The sequence below is a fragment of the Helobdella robusta genome (genome assembly GCF_000326865.2).
Source record: "Helobdella robusta unplaced genomic scaffold HELROscaffold_35, whole genome shotgun sequence".
Lineage (NCBI taxonomy): Eukaryota > Metazoa > Annelida > Clitellata > Rhynchobdellida > Glossiphoniidae > Helobdella > Helobdella robusta.
Window position 1 is genome coordinate 1714758 of NW_008704704.1, and position 21990 is coordinate 1736747.

Consider the following 21990-nt stretch of genomic DNA (forward strand, 5'->3'; position numbering starts at 1 on the left):
TTACATCTTCTTTATTTGTAAAAGTAAAAGTGATTTAATAATGAATTGTATTTAACATCTATATAATTTTATTTCAATCCGGACCGTACTGTGAATAAAATAATTGACGAAAACGGCACTACACTTTAAAAATGAAAATAGCTGCACAGTGCATTCACTAGCATCTATCATCAGTATTTAGATGGTTGCATAATATTGCTACACACACACACACACACACAAAAACACACACACAACACACACACACATATATATATATATATATAATTATTATTATTAATTTATATCACGTCCTATGCATAGCTTCAGGGGCGCTTGGATAATCAATGATTTTTGACATTTCCGTAAGCCTAAATAAACAAAAAGTTCTTTAATCGTTTCCCAAAAAGTTTAATGGTTGGTTGTTGACGAATGATGGCAGGCAAACCATTTTATATGGAAGGAGAGCCGTATATAAAACATTTGTTGACAACTGATGAATTGCTAACAGGTTGATACAACTGAATATATAAAGACAAACGAAGATGACGAGTTGATGAAGATTTGATGGTTGAAATGTACGTGAGGATGGCTAGTTTAAATATATTAAATACATTGACGTTACTGGTAACCAACGTAGTTTAATGAGTGAATCTGTGCTGGAAGATAAATTACTGATGTTTAGAACAACTTTTGCAACTTTATTTTGAGCTCTTTGAAGTAAAGTTAAAAGGTAGGAGGGAAAACCGTAGACAAGAGAATTACAATAATGTAAACGTGATAGTACGAGACATCGAGCCAGTGCAAAAGCAATATCTTCAGTAACAAAATTACGAATATGACAAATAGTTTACATATGCAAAAAGGTGAAAACATTTTTTGAGAATAAAAACTGAAATAATGTCAAGTGGAGAAGTTTTTTTTTTGGACAAAGAGTTGATGAGGTTAAGAACTTTTTCTGTAGTGACAATTGAAAAAGAAGAAAATAAATACGAGCTTGAAAATTCACTTTTAAAATATAAAAAATTTTTTTTTATTTTTAAAACTTTTTGAAATTAGTCAGATAAAAAATATTTCATCAGTCGAAGTGGGATAAAAATATATCTGAGTCTGTCTCCTGCCAATAAATCCAACTCTGGCAAAATTTTTTGTCTATGACATAAGAGACAACAACGTCTCAATAAATTAATTCATTTAAAAAATTAAATTAAATTTTGTTAATTTTATTAAAGTGAATGTTTTAATAATTTTACTTTTCTTTCAGAGTTGGTGATTCCTCTTCAGTAAATCCTTGGACTAAAGCCAAGGAAGCTTTAGAAAAATTGAATTTGAACATGCCAAAGTCTTCTACTCCTGACTCTACAGCTACTTTTGCTTCTAATTTCTCTGCTAATAATTTTTGCAGTCCTTATAATTACTATTATCCAATGTATAATGTAAGTTATTGTAATACATATGGGTCACCATACTCCACATATAATTACACTAATAACGCTCCATTCAACATCAATTTCATGCCTCCTCCACCTCCTCCAGTTAGTCAACCGGAAACAAGCATTTCCTTTTCTACCAGTCTATCATCTTTTCCAAATAAATTACATGTTTCTCAAAATTATTCTTTTACAAATTTCACCACTAGTTCGACAACTCATACAAATTTATCAGTAAAATCTTTGTCTAACATAAATGAAACTATTCCCAATAACCTAAATTTATCAAATAAAATTCGATTTAATATCAATCACAAAAAAGTGTTCCATGACAATGTGCTAGCTAAAAATTTTGACTCCAATTCTTTAGATAATATGGTCATGAATGATGCTCATTCTTCTAGTACAGATGACAACTCTCTTTCCTCAAATCAAATACCTTTTCAAGATCATGATAATAGAAATGTTGGCTCTAAAAATAATCAGGATTATTCCATGAGCCAATTCAAAAAAACTAATCCAAATAAAGTATGGCCTCCTTCTCTAAAACTGTATGTCCAAAGATGTTTCAGCAGTGTTCAAGAACATGAAAAGGATTTTATGGAAGCAAAACTCAAAGATATGCTGACTGTTGCTTTACAAAATAACAGAGCATTCACTTGTAATTGGGACAATGAACCACTGTTAAAACTTGACGTGCCAACATATTCAGATTGTAAACCTCATGACGTTCAAAATGTAGTTAAAACATCACAAATAACTCCTAACTTGTCGTTAAAGTTGAATTCGCCAAAAAAAAGAGAGAAAGGATATAAAGATAAATGGAAATCGCCTGGATTTAGAAGATCTCGTTCTAAATCTAGAAGTGGCAGTATTTCTGATTGCCGAAGCAGTAACTCCAGTGTTTCATCAGTTAATTATTCTGCAAAAAAGAAGAAAACCGAAAAGTATTTTTAGTTATTATCCTTATTATCATTATTATTGTTGTTGTTGTTTATTATATATTATTATTTTTATTAATATTACTATTAACTTTTTGTTTATCTATTTTTATTCATTAATATGTCTATTTTAATAATTTATTTTATTTTAAATATTGATTTTAGTGATGTTACTATGGGTTTTAAAAAAGCAAACCTTTTTTTGAAAAAAAGAAAAATTAATGTGAGCAAAAACAGAAAAAACTACAGTAGAATTATGAAATCGCAAAGGGATAGGTGGTTTAGTTTTAATTATTTTACAATTGAAATAACAGTTAATTATTGTGTTTTATTTCAAAACTCAGCAAAAATCTTTTCATCATGGAATGTGATAATCAGAAATTAGCAACAAGGAATGCCAGGTTTTCTACTTTGTTGAAGCCGGTGTGTAGGACTGAACCTTTAGTTCTGTCTTCAAATGCTTTTGTAAGTTAATTTAAATAATTTTCAAACTTTTTTCGTTAAAATTATTATTATTAACTTTATTAATTTTTAAAATATTACTTTAATTTAAATTATGTTTATGAGTGCTTTATTTCTCGTTCATGAAAAATTGCTAAATTTAGTTGACATTGTAATTATATTAATAAATGGACATTGTATTTGTAATATTTTTTACTAAGCGATGATCATTTTTTACAGACTAATATTTTTTTAAAGAAATTTTTCCAGATTTATTAAATAATGGATGAATAGTCGAAAAGCGTTTAAAAAATAATTATAAATAACTTTTATTCGTTTCTTCATGGTGACAGATTTATGCAATCAGTGAATTGCATTTGTATCAATCCTACTAGAAGTAGATGGGAATGATTTTTTTATTACAATCCACTTCCATACCCATCTACTGATCCTGTAAAAACATTTCTTACAACTCGTTATTAATCTTTAGTGATCAAAAAATCATAATTTGCCAGAACTACAGTTTTTTACATAATGCCAAAAGGCTTTTGGATTTTATTTCATTTCTTTCGCCAGCTTTTACAGTTTTTTGTTTTAATATATTGATAAATCTTTTATTTGATTCTTTGACGATTTTTATATAGCACTTTCATAAATATTTTTAGATTCAATGCATTTACGCCAGAATTTTATCTTTTTATTTATTTGTCTTTTTAGTGCATGTGGTATATTAAATTTATGTGAGAGATTCTTCCTAGAAATGAAGTATTCAACACCTTTCACGACGCTACAAAAATACACCTAGTCCTTTTTCAAAACCATTACAAAGTCAGACAAAATAAAGCTATAATCACTCATGTTATTCAATAATTTAATTTTTAAATAATCAAAAACGATATTACAATTCTCTATATCATAGTTTAAATGTTAAATTGATCTTTGAACTGTTTTTTATTTTACATGAAAAAATATAACCCAATGATCACAATATCCTCTTGGTTCAAATACCTCTCTCTAAAAAAAGTAGCTGCATCTAGCCTTTCTTTTATTTAAAAGATATGCCAAATGTAACTGGCTTTTTAGAGAAAAAGATATTTTTCTTGAGTTAGGCCAAGTAGCTAATTTTTAGTATTTAAAAACGCACTTTGACTGGTTACTTAATAGAAGCATCTCAAATAATAAAACGACAATGTTTCATCATTGAATAAGTGAAAATAATGTTATTAGTATGAAAAAACTTAATAAAGATTGATACTAAGTGACTTGATTTAATGCCATAATATACAAATAATTATGTTAATATTAAAAATTAAGATGTGAAACTACTTTTAAAGTGATAAAATAATTTTTTAAATTTTACAGAGTACCTCAAGTGAAACTGACGAATCTGACTGGAGTTCTTTACACATCATTGGTACTTGTCAAAATATAGAAAAGTCTTATCTTAGATTAACTACCGTTAGTGTTGTTCATCATTGATACTTTTATTTATTTTATTTATTTATTTGAACAAAGCACGAGCTATTGCCCATTACCGAATTTACAGGAAAAAAAATACATAGTATTATACATGCATACCACGATACATTCGTACAATTGCTTCACAAGTATAACCACGAAGATAATGCATTATACCATGGCAGATTGAAAATAATTTCCAAAAACAATAAATTGTCTTGTCTAACAGTGTCTTGAGTGTCACCATAAATGCAAACTTATAAACCAAGTTATAATAAAATACTTTATCCATCTAACCCCATTAATCCCATCCTACATCTGAATAGCATAATATTAACTACACATTTCCCATGCAATAGAAAAAATAAACAAACATTCATGCATCCATCTAATTTCCTTAACCTCCCCTACCCATATACCAACTCATATACCCACCTACTCATGAATCATTAATTATTATATCAGATAATTATATTAGAACCTAGAAATTTCATTAACTATTTACCAATCAATAAAAAAAAACCAAACAATCATATGAAAAACAATAATAATAATAAGAAAGTTATGAAGTCAATATAAAATATAATTAACCAAAAAATTTATAAATGAAATACGCACATGCATTCAACCATAAATGGGTAATGAAATAATCAATCCAAGTCAATCATACATATTCCCAGTCATTACTGATAAAAAATAAAACAAATACATATTTTTACCTATATTTATGCTCGTATTTTTACCATATGATAATTATTACATTAACCTCATAATAATGAGTATTATAAATGCTGCATAAGTAATTCTCTCATTAATCCACTCCCATCCATCCATGAAAAATTCTTATTCAATCATACTAATAGATTAAAAATCTCAAACCATTCCTACTTATCAACACACACATCCAATTGAACCGTCAGTTTAAAAGTATCACCTATATTGAAATTTAGCATCACCCCAAAACAAATCCAAACGAGATTTAAAAACACTTGTATTTGGAGAGTCAATAACAGATTGCGGGAGTCTATTCCAGTCCGCGACTACTCTGTTACAAAAAAAATATTTTCTAACATCCTTGTGAGATAAACCTGTTGACAACTTCATATGATGCCCTCTAGTTCTCCCATCATTATTGAGCAACATGAACGAATGATCAGTATCTGGATTGGCCACCAACATTTTATATAAAAAAATCAGGTCCGCTCTAGTTCTTCGATATTTCATAGAATGCAAGTTCAATTTTTTTAATCTATCAATATACTCTAAACCATAACAAGAACGGATAGATCTAGTAGCTCTTTTTTGAACTTTTTCAATCATTTGTATTAGGTTTATGTGATGTGGGCACCAAACCTGTACCGCATACTCTAGATGTGGTATGACCAAGCCTTTGTAGAAACATAGGTAAGCCTCTTCATCAATAAGTCTAAAATGCCTGTTTATGATGCCCAACATTGTGTTGGCTAACTTAACTTTACTATATATATGATCTCTAAAAGTGAGTTTATCATCAACAAACACACCTAAGTCTTCTATTACTTTGACTACATACGCCAGACATTTAGCCAATTTTGCATATTGATCACATTTAGTTGCATGGACTTCAAGTCATCTGGACATTTGATAATTTTAAACATCTTTGCATCATCCGCAAAAAGATATATATTTTCACATGCTGAAGGGAGATCATTAATATAAATTGTAAACAGTAGAGGTCCCAGGATACTACCTTGGGGAACTCCACTAGTAGCATCAAACTTTGAAGACAATGCATCACCCACTCGCATCCTGAAGTTTCTCTTCTTAAGATATTCACTTATCCAAACAAGAATTTTGTTATCGAATCCATATTTCTTTAGTTTCAGTAACAAACAGTTGTGAGATATCTTATCAAAAGCCTTCTCGAGATCAGTATATATGACGTGTACCTCCTCATCACAATCAACACCCATTGTAACTTTATCCAAAAATGTCAGCAACTGAAGAGTCGTCGATCGTCCGGGCAAAAACCCATATTGATTTCGGTGAAATAAATTATTCGTCAGAAAATAATTCAAAACATAAACATCATTTTTTTTATTAGTCTTTATTATTGCAGCTCTGACATACGCAGAACCACTTACAATGTTACAGATATATATTATCTATATATCTTTTATTATGTTCTTCAAATCCTCATTTATTGATTTGAAGCAGCCATCTTCGCCACAAAGGCTGTTTTATCCTTTTCACACGACGTACACATGGATTTTATGTGCACGCGCAAGCACCGCATCATATACGCTGAGTATATGATAGCCATTGAGATGTTTGACTCAGCGAGCCATCTAACCACTGAGCCATCTCGCCGGCCAGCATGCGACAACTTACGTCGTCTACCCATTTACCAACCTCGAAAGGATGGACGGCTGGGCTGACCGGGGGTTGGCTACCCTGATGAACCTGCAACCTGCAGAAACTGCAGAGTTCGAACCCGGGTCGTGGGAGTGGTAGACGGACACGCTAACCACTCGGCCACGAGACCCCAATGAGTTGAAACTATATCTTTTGTAATATTAGATATTCTAATATTATTGGCATGGCATCTACAAATTTCAGTATGAAACACTTGGATCAGAGCTAATATTAAAAAATTGAAGCTCACTATAAGATGATATACTAAGTCACCAATAAATTAAATTTCGTTATGCTTCATTTTACTTCGCTACATTTCCTTTAGGGATAAAATGGTTATGCACGCATGCGGAATTCGATATCTTATTTTTTAATCTGTGAATATAAAAAACATGTCATTTAATTTCTTTGTTAAAACTATTGTCTTTAGAGTGCGGTTTGTGTAAACTTAAAATTGTGTTGGGTTTGTTAGTGATCAACGACACCTTTTTGTCTGTCGTTCAAACAAGTCGACAGAATCTCGCTTGAATGTTTGCCGATAACAGCTGTCTGTGTACGTAAATGTTTGGTTAAAGTAGATTAAAGCTGATGTTCTGCTTTGTTTCCCTGATTATAAGAAGAGAGTGAATGAAGTATGACCCGATGATTTCTAGCTATCCTGCAACGTTTAAGTATAGACTGTGTTTTTGTATTAAGTAATCCGATGTAATTTTCATAGATAGTTTACTAATCAAATAGTCAACTACAACAATCAGCAGAATCAATCAATCAATCTTCGTTTTGCGTCCAGAGACCCGGTATCCCGAGGTAGGACGTTGTTTTCTTTGCAATTAACTTTTTGCGCCAAATTAGACGATCAGTTGTATTCATTTCATTTAAATTTAAAGCTTTCATGTCTTGCTCGATTGTTTGCGACCAGGACTTCTTTGGACGGCCTTTGGGACGTGTGCCAGGCACTTCAACATCTGCAAGAGAAGTTATGGCACTGTTTCCACTTCGTTTGACATGACCAAACCACCGCAGACGGTGTTGCCGGCATTCGTCCTTTATATCATCTAAACCAGCACGACGCAGGATTTCGGTAGATTTGATGTGGTCCTTCAGACTAATTCGTTGCATCCATCGGAGCATTTTCATGTCGGTTCGTTGAAGTTGTTGTTCCAATTTGGTTGTCATTGGTCATGTTTCTGCACCATATAACAACACCGGAAGTATCACAGATTTATAAAGTCTTGATCGTAGTGGTTGTGGGATGTCACGTCGCATCAATATAGAGGCAAGGAGATGCCATTTATTCCAGGCTGCACGTATGCGTGCTCGAACGGCAGCTTCAGCTGTTCCAAGTACAATCCAGAACATCCCCTAGATATTGAAACGATGTGACTTTCTCTATTTTAATGGCTTCAAAAACAGTGCTATTTTGAATTTGTTGTTGTGGATTGATGCAAGCAGGACAAACAAAATTGGACACTTTAGATAAAGTACCAACTATTTTTGAACAACGTTTGTGACACCACTGGTTACACTGCTGACACTTGATTGAATTGTTACCTACACCAGCTTTACAAACTGAACAGGGCCATCGTCCAGTAGCTGTGGATTGGATGGGTTCACCAGTGTTCATTGCTTTGGTTTTGTTGATGTTGACTTTGAATCCATGATCGGCGAGTCTGGTGTTCCAATCTTCAAACATCTGTGCTGCATTTTGCTCAGACGTGGCTGTTAAAACGATATCATCAGCATATACTAGATTCCAAATGTCACCAGTGCGTATCGGTTTTGTGATTTCTTCCATCACAATTATAAATAACAGTGGACTGAGAATCGAGCCTTGGTGAACTCCAACGCCGATGTCAAATGCATCTGTGTTTCTAACCGTTGTGCTGACAAGAGTCTTAGTATTCGTATACATTTCCATCACAAGTCGAACAAGATATTCTGGAACGAGTTGTCGACGTAGACTCCACCTGATTGCTTTATCCTCTCCACTGTAGCTTGATTTCATCTTGTTCAAGAACCATCTCATTTTTGTCATTTTTAATACATGAGGCACCAACTATGTCTTTTTTCGTATGATTTGCTTGTTTTGATATACAATACAGAGATTTCATTTGTTCATCTTTGTTTTTAGTGAGCCACTCTCTGCACAGATCTGTCCGAGCCAGTGCAACTTGACGTCTTGCATAGTTGTTCTTCTCACGGAAAATATTATGGTCATCAACAGACTTTGATTTTTGCCATTGCTTGTATGCAACTTTCTTTTCAGCTATTGCATTTTGTACACTGTCATTCCACCACCAAGTGTCACGTTCATGCTGACTTTTTGTACCAGTTTTCCCACAAACTGTAGCTGCAGCGTTTATCAAAACTGTTTTGTATGTACTCCAATCTGTACTGGCTTGCGATTGGTGGTCTAACTGTGTTGCGACAATCTGCTGAAATTTTTCTCGATGAATATTGCTTTTCAGTTTCCACGTTTTGATTCTCCAAGGCATTTATTTAGACTTATGTTTTGACAGTTCAAAAATCAGGTCTGCCACAAGGAGTCTATGTTGGGCGATATAATCGGATGGCCATTCCAGAATAGTTTATATTTTTCTTTGTCTGAGTTGACATGACAGACACTATTCGCCAGGTATAACTTTGACGTTTTTGAATAGCCTTCGGTGTTGTTGCTTGACAGCGAAGAAATCAATTCGCGTGGCTGACGGTCCACTTTTGTATGTTATGAGATGTTCCAAACTTTTTCTAAAATATGTATTCAGTAAACAAAACCCGTGACTTTCAGCAAACTCAAGGATGCGGTTGCCATCTTCATTCCGTTTTCTATAGCCAAAACCGCCATGTACGTTGTCAAAACCATCTGTTTTCTCTCTAATGTGGCCATTCAGATCGCCTCCAATCAGGATTGTTTCAGATTTTGGTATTGTTGAGATGGTGTCAGAGAATGCAGTCCATGCAGTCATTTTTCATCTCTTCTGATTCGCCTGTTTGTGGTGCCTATGTAGAAAAAATAATCATTGTTTGCTTTTCTATGCGAATCTTGATCCACATGAGACGTGAATTAATCCTTTTAATATCCAGTACTTCTTGGGCTAGCGGTTCTCTGACAAAAATTCCAACACCATTTTTGGTCGTCTTTTGACCATTCCAGAATAGTTTTTATTTTTCTTTGTCTGAGTTGACATGACAGACACCATTCGATTTCCATCGGGTTTCCTGAAAGCAGCAGATGTCAATCCTTCTACGCCCGAGCATTTCTGCGATTTCCATGCTGTGGCCAGTCAGTGATCCAACATTGAGCGTTCTAAGTCTAAGTACCATAGAGGGGCCATTTTGAATTTTTCGGCAACATCTCTCCGCTATTGCATACTTTCCAGGGATTCTTGGCAGCCCTTGACCAATTAAGGCCTGCTGGAGACTATGGGCCGTTGTTTTTCTTTGTGATAGCATAAGAGTAATTTGGGGAAAAGTTTTTACATCCGGACACCCATCCTGACGACAACCACCAGTTATAAGCGGTGGGCCTAGCCTTTCGCTCAAAAGCACGCAACGCAGCGTGGATGCAGTTTTATGTCATGTGGTTTGTAAAGAAAAAAATGGTGTTTCACTACATGACAGTTTTTCTAAGTTTTTGATTTTTGTATTTTTTGAGAGCGTTTTCAAGATTTAAAATTTCTCAATAAAAATAGTTACAAATAAAAGCACCGCCACATTGCAACTGTTTGCCGTCGTAACTTTCTAGACTCTTCATACCGAACGAACTAAAGGTGATGATGTGAAAGATTCAGAACAAAGCTTTTTGAACCAGATATCTATCAAGCATATCCGGTAAAAGACATCTGCATTCAAGTCACCGGTGTTTAGTTTTCTACATAAAATCATTCTAGATTTTTTATTTTATTTTTCGCAAACTAAATTGTTTTTCGCTTCTATACCGCTTTTATAAGTTGAAAGCTTGACGATTGCTCATTGCATTGAAGTGATCCTTTCCGCCTTACATTGCTAGACATTTCATATTTTATATTTTTTTAATCGAGTTTTCATAAATGATTGTTCTAAGGAGCTATATAAATGACACATTATTTATTATTATTATTATTATTATTATTGATTATTATTATTATTATTATTATTATTATTATTATTATTATTATTATTATTATTGTACATACTCGCTATTCCCCTACCAATTACTTTTTTTGTTATAAGTAACGATAAGTTAAGATTTAATCTCTCTATCATCTTGATTTTTATTAAGATTTTTTATTAAGATTTATGAATATTAGTCACGTGTCGGATGTCACAACTTTTAAAATATTAATTTTTCTCAAAAAATATTATTTTATTTTCTCTAAAATATGCACTTCTTTGTTTATAAAATAATTTTACATTTTACACAATGCTAGGCTCCTGATGCATCTGTTGTACGACCATGCCATGTTTTACAAAAGGCACTCGAAATAATCAAGCAAAAATGGAAAGCTATACATGATTACAGATACACCTGTGAACAACTCAAATCTATTAGACAAGATCTCACGGTATTCTAATTTTTATTTAGATAAAAATTAACAATTTAAAATATTTTGAATAGAAAAAAGATTTTTAATTAATGTGTTAAAACCAAAGATGTAAAAACTCATTTGTCTTCGGGTTTTTTATGATTCTAGTTTTACAATTTTTCAATGGTAATCGTGTAAGTGTCAAAATAGAAATTTTTTTTATTTATTTGTTTTTTGGATTATATTATAATATATTGCTTAATTGGTGTAGAGCTATTCATGAGTTTACTTTAAAAGCGCTATCTTCAATATCTCTGATAATAATGTAGACATTTTTCAAAGTTCCATTGACTTAATATGTTTTAATTGTTTAACGGTCGGCAAGTAATGCATTCCAAAATTTGCAGCTAAAACAAAAAATGTTTTTTCAAAATTAGGTTTACATTTTTGAATTAATAAGTAATTGTGATTGAATGATTTTAGTCAATCACTGTATTGGGTTTTAGAAACAGGTTGAATTAGTTCCGTCGAGTAAATTTGAGCATCTCCAGTTGAACGTTATTTGCATACGAAGCCAGTGCAGCTATTTCTGATGTAATGGTAAATCAGATTGAATTTTGAGACGCTATCAAACAATCTTGCTGCGTCTAATTGATCTCATATCAAAACGTTGCAGAAGTCAATTTCATTGCAAATAAAGCTACAGACAAAAACTTTTTGACTTAATTGTCAGGTATCGTTTTAGTGTTCTTATCTTTTTAGTGATAAAAAACGACTGCAGTCTGGATTGATATGAGCTTTTATTGAATAATCGAAATACAACATAATACCGATCTATTAAAAATATATGGACGACAAAAATTTCTATGAGTATAGATATTGTATGAATTTATTGCTTATGTAAAATAAAACTTATTTTTTATAATTTTTATATTTGTTTTCGATGTTTGTCATTAATTTTTTAGTCAATTTTTCTGCTTTTTTAAATATATAAACACAAATGTGAAAATGTAGTTATAACAATAAATATATTGTTATCTATATATGTGGTTAATACTGCACAAATTAGATATAAAAAATAATTTTTTTTTGAGTAAATGTGTACTACCAGTTAGGTTAATCATGTTTGACCTTCGTTAAAGATAAGACAATAAATCTGTGATGATTTAATTAACAGGTACAAGGAATTAGAGATGAATTTACCGTGAATGTGTATGAAACGCATGCTAGAATTGCCATTGAGAAAGGTGACCACGAAGAGTTTAATCAGTGCCAAACTCAACTGAAAGCTCTTTATGCCGAAGGTATTCAAGGAAACTGTTTAGAGTTTACTGCCTACAGGATTCTTTATTATATTTACACAAAAAATACTCTCGGTGAGATTTACTAACTATTATTATAATTTTTTTGACGCATTATCTTTTTTGACGCCAGCCAGGCCTAAAAAGTTTTTGAATTTGTTGTTTAAATGTAACGTAGACAACCTCTGACATTAATCCCGCTAATTTACTGTTTATTTATATCCCACATTATCTTATTTCTGCTAAAATATGTTTCGCATTCTCCAATCTATTAATAACTTTATTCGTTTTTGTAACGTTTTTTATAATCAGGTGATATTGACTTTAGTAGACTATAAAATTATTCTTATAATAACAATTAAAAAGGATTAATATTTAAAAAAATTGTTTCACCAGACATTTCAAGCATTGTTGCATCATTAAGTGAACAGGAAAAAAATGAATATTGCATCAAACACGCTCTAAAAATTAGATCGACTTGGGCATTGCAGAATTATTTTCGATTTTTTAAATTGTTGAAAGAACCTGTCAACATGTCTGCTTACATAATGAATTGGTTTGTTGAAAGAGAGAAAAAAAATGCCTTAAAGACCATTATTAAAGCGTAAGATAATTTTTTATTCTCTTCGGGATATTGATGGTTGTAAATGCTAGTATCATTAATACTTGTGATTTTTTAATGTTAATCAGTTTCAATTGTTATTTGAATATCAAGTATCAAGCTTAACTACGTGCGTTAAATATAAGTTGGTTATATTTTGTATATACTATACATTATAGCTTTGATTATAATAAATTTCCATTCTAAACGATCAATCTAAAAATTTTTACAGATATAGACCAAATATTGCTGTATGCAAACTCAGCCGTTGGTTATCATTTGACAGTGATCAGCAATGTATAGAATTTCTAAAGATTTATTCAATATTTTTATCTAACGATGATGAATATGTTGACTGTAAATTAAACATGCCAAATGTTCAACTTCTTTGAGCAAAATAACTTAATTTTTAAACTATCATTTGTATTTATTATCATGAATTTAATTACTGTAAATACATCATGCTATGTTATTGAATATTTTTGAATAATAATTTTCTCAGTTGTCAACAGATTTGAATAAATAAAATAAAATGAGGTAATGTCAAGTTATTCGATATTTCGTAGGTTCGTAATTTCTGGCAGAAATAAAAATTTTTTCGAATCGGAAATTTTCTGATTTCGGTTAAAACATTCCATCTCGCAGAACATTTTTTAATTTTGCTTCACAATTTCAATTAAACACCGCTACAAAATAGGAGATAATTCTGTAAACATTGGAATCAGTTGATGTAATATTTTTTCTTTGTAAAATTATTCCAAAGTAGTTAGAAAAAATCCAGCTGGAGCGAATACCATCATTAATGGTTTTGAATATATCTTGTGTAATTTAAAATTTTTAAATAGTGGCCTTTGTGAACAGCACTTTTTATCTCGTTTTTTAAAATTCTATTTCTGATTCTAATGAATCAAAGTTGAAACATGCCGTGCATATCCAACTTTAGAATATACTGTTGTAACTTGCACTATCGATATTCCGTAGGTTTGTAATTTCTGGTAGGTAAGCACAACTGCTTCAAACCCAGACTTGTTTAAACATTTATTCAAATGTCAACAGTAATCGAAACAATGAATTTAAATCCGCAGGTCACAGAATGCGCTTGATGTGCATGATCGCCAATAATTCACACCTCAACTCTCTAATCCAACTCGGACCTACTAACTAGCTACTAACCTCGCTACTCTCACAAGTACAACCTCCAATAACACATAAATGAAAGCGTCTCAATAAAATCTGGGGTCTACTGTATTAAACACAGCACTAATGCGTATATTGCGTAATATAACGTTCCAGCGTTCAGCATCATCCTAGACATTAGAAACGACATTTAATATCGCTGTTAGTACGCTAGATGTAAACCCGACTGAACCTGGTGGCAGTTGCTGTTGTCGAGGCAGACCAGGAGCTGACGAGCGATAATACATTTAGTAATTTTAGAAATGAATCTGAGGTCTGCAGTTGGACACAATAGACTGACTGGATTTTTTCGAGAATATATTTTTTGGGACCTTGGTAGCAGGATCTAAGATTTTATTTGCCAGGTTCAGAAAATATTGTGACAGCATATCGACAAATACCTTCACGAAAGATGTCGGGATCGAGTTGAGACCGCATGATTAAAAAAAGACAGAATTCATTTTATAAAATCTTCAGAAATAAGTTTTTTTAGTCTTTATTATTATTACTGTAGAGAAGCTTACAGAAGCTCTGAAAGCTATGAAGGATAGAAAGGCAGCAGGGCCCTCTAGACTCACAAATGACATTATCAAAGCATCTGGTACTGCAGGTATCCAAACGTTACTACAACTTTGCCGTGAAATCTGGAGAAATTGCTCAATGCCGACTGAATGGAACTATAGCATGACAGTTCCGCTATACAAAGGCAAAGATGATCCATTGAACTGTTCATCATATCAGGGTATACGTCTGTTAGAATATTCCCTGAAAATTATCGAGAAAATCATTGAGAGAAAATTAACGTCGTGCATCATAATCGAAAATTATCAATTTGATTTCCTAACGGGAAAATCAACAATTGATGCAATTCACATCCTTCGGCAACTGCAAGAGAAGTACCTCGGAAAAATCAACAACCATCACACATTTTTGTAGACCTTGAAAAAGCATTTGATCGAGTTCCCCGTGAAGCAATCAGGTGGAGTCTACGTCGACAACTCATTCCAGAATATCTTGTTCGACTTGTGATGGAAGCAATGAACACTGGTGAACCCATCCAATCTACAGCTTCTGGACGATGGCCCTGTTCAGTTTGTAAAGCTGGTGTAGGTAACAATTCAATCAAGTGTCAGCAATGTAACCATTGTTGTCACAAACGTTCAAAAATAATTAGTAATTTATCTAAAGTGTCCAATTTTGTTTGTTCTGCTTGCATCAATCCACAACAACAAATATGAAATAGCAATGTTTTTGAAGCCATTAAGGTAGAGAAAGTCACGTCGTTTTAATATTTAGGGGATGTTCTGGATTGTACTGGAACAGCTGAAGCTGCCGTTCGAGCACGCATACGTGCAGCCTGGAATAAATGGCATCTCCTTGCCTCTATATTGATGCAGCGTGACATCCCACTACGATCAAGACTTTATAAATCTGTGATACGTCCGGTGTTGTTATATGGGGCAGATTGATTGATTTCATTATTATTGCAGCTTTGACATACGCAGAACCACTTACATTGTTACATATATTATCTATATATTATTATTATTATTATTATTATTATTATTATTATTATAGAACTTGTAGAGCGCCTTTTATAGTCACCCAAAGACGCTCCATGATTTGTGCGAATCAATCCAAGAAGATATGAGTTTTCAATTCCTTGCGAAACTGTTGAAGAGTCAATCCCGGCCGACGCAGGTGATGGGGCAAATTATTCCAGATCGAAGGACCAGCAACTGCAAAACTTCTATCAGCAACAGCTAACTTTGTTTTCGGCACCATCAATAGATCTTGATCATCTAAACGCAACTTGATTGACAGATGAGATCTAACTCTACGTATTATCATTTCAGACAGGTAACTTGGACTGAGACCATTCAGGCATTTGAACACCATGATGGAAATTTTGTATAAGATTCTTTTCCTAACATTAAGCCAATGAAGATCCAACAACGTTTGACTAATGTGATCAAACTTCAAACGGCCACTAACAATCCTGGCCGCTCTGTTCTGAATTGACTGTAGAGAAGACAATGAACTGTTTGATACTCCGTAGAAAACACTGTTACAGTAGTCCAACTTTGAATGAACAAATGCATGAACCAAACATTTCAATGTGTCATTATCTAATGAGTTTTTAACTTGATTAAGCCTTCTAAGCTGAAATGAGCACTCCTTACTAAGCTTTTTGGCATGAAAATTCATTGACATATTTTGATCCAATACGATCCCCAAGTCACCAACGGAGGAACAAAAATTAACATCCGACCCAGGTATGTTGATGGACTCAACATCAATTTTCTCCAGCTGTTGCCAGGTACCAATCAAAAGTAGTTGAGTTTTACCTTCATTCATCTTCAATCTGTTATCTATCATCCACCCATTGAGTTTTTCGATGCAACATACAAATCTATCAACTTCATCTTCAAACGTTGTATTACATGCAATCGGAACAATTATTTGCACATCATCAGCAAACGCATGATACTTGAAATTAAATTCCTCAATAATTGGGAACATATCAGCTGTATAAAGTAAAAACAACAAAGGCCCAAGGACTGAGCCCTGAGGAACTCCAGACGTGACTATTTCAACATCTGACAACCCGTTGTTAAAGAAAACTTGCTGAGTCCTTCCAATCAGGTATGATTCAAACCATGAAGCTACTACATGAAAGACACCAAAAAAGTATTTCAATTTATCAATCAACAAGGTGTGATCAACGCAATCAAAGGCAGCACTCATGTCCAATAAAGCCAACAATGAAACTTTGTGTTGATCCATAGCTGCAAATAATGTAGACGTAACATCAATTAAAACCGTCTCAGTTGAATGGTTCTGCCTATAGCCCGATTGGTGAACAGGCATCAAATTATGTCTATTCAGATGACTTAAGAATTGCCCCAAAACAATACGTTCAAGAACCTTAGACAAAAACAACAGATTGGTTATTGGACGGAAATTAGAAATATCACTTTTATCAAGGGATGACTTTTTTAATATAGGAGTTACAACAGCGTGTTTCAGAGGATTAGGAAAACAACCAGTTCTTAAGCACAAGTTAACAAAAAATGTCAAAAATGGAATAAACAAGTCGATATATGATTTAAAAACTTGAGTCGGAATAAAATCATTTGAAAAGGATTTTGTTGGAGAACCTAAAACAATTTTTTTAATTTCGTCACCCGAGCACAAAGAAAACGCAGAGAACAACTCATCAGACCGAAACCTACAATGAGAAAAGACTGGTGCAATCGAAGAAGCTGTTAAGTCCATCACCCTCTTAATCTTATCCTTGAAAAAAGAAGCAAAATCAGATGGCGTAAAATTAATTGATTCACTCAAACCATATATGTGTATGTTTGCGTTGTAGATAGATGCAAATGACATTTGTGCGAATTTTTCTTAATTTATGTAATTTATATCCGTTATTTTTCGTTTAAATTGTATCGTTTTGATTTAATTGAGGTTCTAGAATTGGATTACTTTCTCATTTGTTAATTTTGTTTAAAAATAAGAAGTTTGAGTTTCGTTTGCTGGTTGATTTAAGGTCACTTTGACTTTGTTATTGAAGTTTACTTTTAATTATGTCTAAGGGACACTGCGTCAAGTGTAAAAGTGGATTTAAGAATACGAAAGAAACTGTGGTGAAATGTTGTTTTTGTGATGGTTCCGTTCATACTAAATGTCTTGAGTATGATGATGAAATGTTACGAATTATTAACAGTGGTAAAAATGTAAAGTATTTTTGTGATAATTGCTTGTTGTATTCGGACAATTTGAAATCTCTCAGCATATTGATTGAGAAACAGGATGACTGCAATAGGCAGTTGAAACAAATTATGGATAGCAGTGATGAAATCAGGAGTGAGTTGAAACAGTTTAAGACTTCTGTTGATCAAAATTATGATAAATTGGATCTTATTAAAGCAGATGTTGACTCATTACTTGATAAATCTACTGCTAATGTTAAAAGTGAGTTTGATAAATCAATAAATGTTGTCAAGAAAGAGTTTAGTTCATTGTGGACCGATGTTGTGAAAAATAAATTGGAAGTAGTAACTAATGAAGTTAAATCTGTTAAACACACGTTAGATGTATCCAATGATAGCAAAGAACGGGAGAATAACATGGTTATATTCAATTTGAAGGAATCTGAAAATGCTGGCAAGGATAGAGATGTTGTCATGTTTATTTTGATGTCAATGACAGAGAACAAACTTAATGATGCTGATATTCTGGTAATAACTCGTCAGGGACATAGACGTGACGGAGTTTTGAGGCCTGTCATCATCAAATTCAGTAATGCTGTATCGAAAATGTTGACGCTGAAGACATCCTTCAGAATTCAAAATTGTTTGGTAAATTCTCGGATAGCCATATATCTTTATATGTTCTTTATATCTTCATCCATTGATTTGAAGCAGACATCTTTGCCACAAATATATTTATGTACACGCGAAAGCACTGCATCATATACGTTGAGTATATGATAGCCATTGAGATATTTGACTCAGTGCGAGTTGGAACTACTGAGCCATCTCGCCGGCCAATCATGCGACAACTTACGTCGTCTCTCCATTTACCGACCTCGGAAGAGTGGACAGCTGGGTTGGCCGAGGGTCGGCTACCCGGATGAACCTGCAAAAACTACAGGATTCGAAACCGGGTCGTGGGATTAGTAGATGGACACGCTAACCACTCGGCTACGAGACCCATAAAGTGCAATGTCATGGCTACTGTTTCTCGGTTGATGGTGTTCGGTCCTGTCCAATACCTAAACTATAAGGAGCCGCACAAAATTAAAATTGACAACGTAAGTATAAGTAAAACTAAAGTGTACCTAGAATGTATCTAGATCAAAAATTAACATTTGTACCTCACATAAAAAATGTTGCTTCAAAGTTTTCCAGAGACCTGGGCTTAATCAACAAATACAAATTTTATCTTCCCACTAGAGGTCGTACGTTGCTCTACAGTTCGTTATGTTTGCCATATGTTAACTATTGTAATTTAGTTTGGGCTTCAACGTATAAATTCAACACTAAAGCAATTTCTCAACTCATGAAAAGGGCAGTAAAAATGCTCTCAGACAGCTACCTTCACTCAATAAATTCTATAAATGTTTCATCACATTCAAATCTCGTTTTCTATTTCACGCAACAACGTGCTTACCTTACACAAATTTTAGTCTTCAAACAGCTAAATGGCCTTCTTCCCCATGCATTCTTGATTACTTCAAATACAAAAAAGCCAGAAAAACGAGACAACAAAATTGTCTTCTTTTAAAACCGGCAAAAAATAACATTTTATTTTTCCATAATAATTGTTCGGGTCCCCGACTCTGGAATGCATTTCGTTTTGACATGACCTACATGCCTACATACTTACATACATACACACATGTACTTGGTCTCCACAGAGGCTGGCAGATTTTAACATTAAGTTGTATATTCATATTTAATTGCGAGTTATAATTTCAAGCGTTTTGTTTTCTCAATTGTATCATCACCTAACTTGATTATGTAGGGTTCTTTGTAGTTGAGGTATTGAACTGGACCAAATATCATTACTTGGCTTTTGATGAGTTGATCGTGAGTTTGTTGGCTTCAAACCAACAAACGATATTTTTCAACTCTTCGTTTCTGTTTTCACTGAGCTCGTTGATTGATTTACCGCTACTGTAGACGTTTGTATCATCCGCGTAAATGATGTAACCGAAGAACGTTGATGCAGTTGATAAATCGTTCACGTAGAGGATGAACAACAACGGACCCAGGATGCTACCCTGAAGGACACCATGGTTAATGTTGAGCATGCCAGAGGTTTTGTTATTCACATAAACAAATTGTTTTCTGCCGGTTAAATAACTTCGTAGCCATTGGAGTGTCGTGCTTCTGAAGCCATAATTTTCAAGCTTCTTTAACGTGATGTGGTTGATGCAATCAAATGCTTTGGACGGATCCAAGCATATGCCGATTATATATTTCTTACATTCGGCATGGAAACCAATTTTCCGAATCAACTCTATGATTGCAAGTTCTGTTGAGTATTTTTCTCTGATGCCAAATTGACAATTTGATAAAATTTGTTTTTTTTTTTTGTAGAAAACTACTCATTCGTTGGTGCATGATTTTTTCCAAAATTTTCGAAAAGGTTGGCAGAAGTGCTATTGGTCAAAAATTTGACAAATCTGTACTTTTTTAACTTTTTCAACAGGGATTATTTTCGCAATTTTGAAGCAACTTGGGAATGAACCCACTTCGAAGGACAGATTTATCAAATATTCTAAAACAGAAACAGTTGAATGGATTGTGGAGACGACAATTTTTGATGGTATGTTGTCCAAACCGCTTGATGCTTTTTGCTTCAAAGATTTTGTTGCTGCAATGATTTCATTTGCTGTGACGTATCTATAGAAAAATGAACATGATACAGACGTTTTAAAATGATTCTTCCAGTGGGAATTTTGTTTGATCGACTGCAATAAGTTCGGTGCTAGGTTGATGAAATGAGTGTTCAAAACATTTGCTAGATCTGATATTTCAGAATCTTCTTTCGTTATTTGATGCACACTCTCCTGTATGTTCTTCCCATTTTTCAGTTCAATCAAGATGGCCCACGTTTTTTTACCGTCTTTTTTATATTTTTCAAGAAGATAGTAGTAATAAATTTTTTAAAACTCTATTTAATTTATAACATGTTTTTTTGAAGTTTTTGAATTTATTTAAGTTATATGGATTGCGATTTAAGATATATTTATTTTTCAATTCTGAAGTGACCCACAGTTTGTCTTTTAACAATTTCGAAATGATTTTACGATTGGTGATTTGACAGCTTTCATAGAAACATTTTTGAAACAAACTTATAAAAGTTTGGGATGCTTCATCAACGTTTTTGTTGTTGTATACAGCTTGCCAGTCTAGTTGTCGAAGTTGTTCGTTTAGATCGTTGATTCGTTTAAATGAGTATGAAAATTTTTCTGAAGGTATTTTAGCTTTGTTTTTTTGTTGCACATTTTTTGTTTGATTGAAAAGGGAGAAAATTGGCAAATGATCAGAAAGATGGTGGGTAATAACTCCTGATGTTACAATGTTTTCTGAGATATTTGTGAAAATGTTGTCGATAATGGATTGTCGGTTGTATTCAGTTCTTGTAGGAGTAGATATTGTTTGTTGTAAGTTGTAACTGTTCAAAAGCTGTAAGAAATTTATTTTATTGTTATTGTTGTTTGCATTCGACAAATCGATGTTGAAATCTCCTATCAGAATAATCGATTTGTTTACATTGTTTGTCGTTAGTAGAATTTTATCTAAACAGTTGAAGAGAGATTCAACATCATGCGATGGTGGTCGGTAGATCACAATTATTAATACATTTTTAACGGCAGGTTTATTCAAAATTTTTACAACGGAAAATTCAATTTCATCATTTACATTTGTTATGTCATCACGAATTTTATAATGAAGATTTTGTTTGATGTAGAAACCAACGCCTCCTCCATGTTTTCTCGTTCGGTGTTTGTCTTCAAATGCATATCCGTCAATATTTATTAAATTTTCGTTATCATCATTGAGCCAGCTCTCAGTAATTGCAAACATATCTGCCTCAAAATTTATTTCTTGCAAGAATTCATAAACATCATCTGATTTGTTCAGTAAACTTCTTATGTTTATATGAAGGACGTTGAACAAATTTTTATAATGTTTCTTAAGTGTGGTCATATTTAAATTGAAATTCATTACATCATATATTTTACAC

At 33.0% G+C, this 21990-nt stretch overlaps 2 protein-coding genes across 2 annotated transcripts; both read left to right on the forward strand.

Annotated features, from left to right (window-relative positions):
• Positions 1 to 4198: 4198 nt before the first annotated feature.
• On the forward strand, positions 4199 to 13442 carry HELRODRAFT_83035 (hypothetical protein; the record flags this gene model as incomplete). Its single annotated transcript, XM_009023270.1, has 5 exons — positions 4199 to 4249; positions 11053 to 11187; positions 12326 to 12524; positions 12846 to 13053; positions 13283 to 13442. Coding segments are annotated over 5 exons (753 nt in total), but the record flags the coding sequence as incomplete, so codon positions are not given.
• Positions 13443 to 17816: 4374 nt separating this feature from the next.
• On the forward strand, positions 17817 to 18911 carry HELRODRAFT_175909 (hypothetical protein; the record flags this gene model as incomplete). Its single annotated transcript, XM_009023271.1, has 2 exons — positions 17817 to 18590; positions 18726 to 18911. The coding sequence occupies 2 exons, from the start codon at positions 17817 to 17819 to the stop codon at positions 18909 to 18911; spliced, it is 960 nt and encodes a 319-aa protein (XP_009021519.1).
• Positions 18912 to 21990: the final 3079 nt, after the last annotated feature.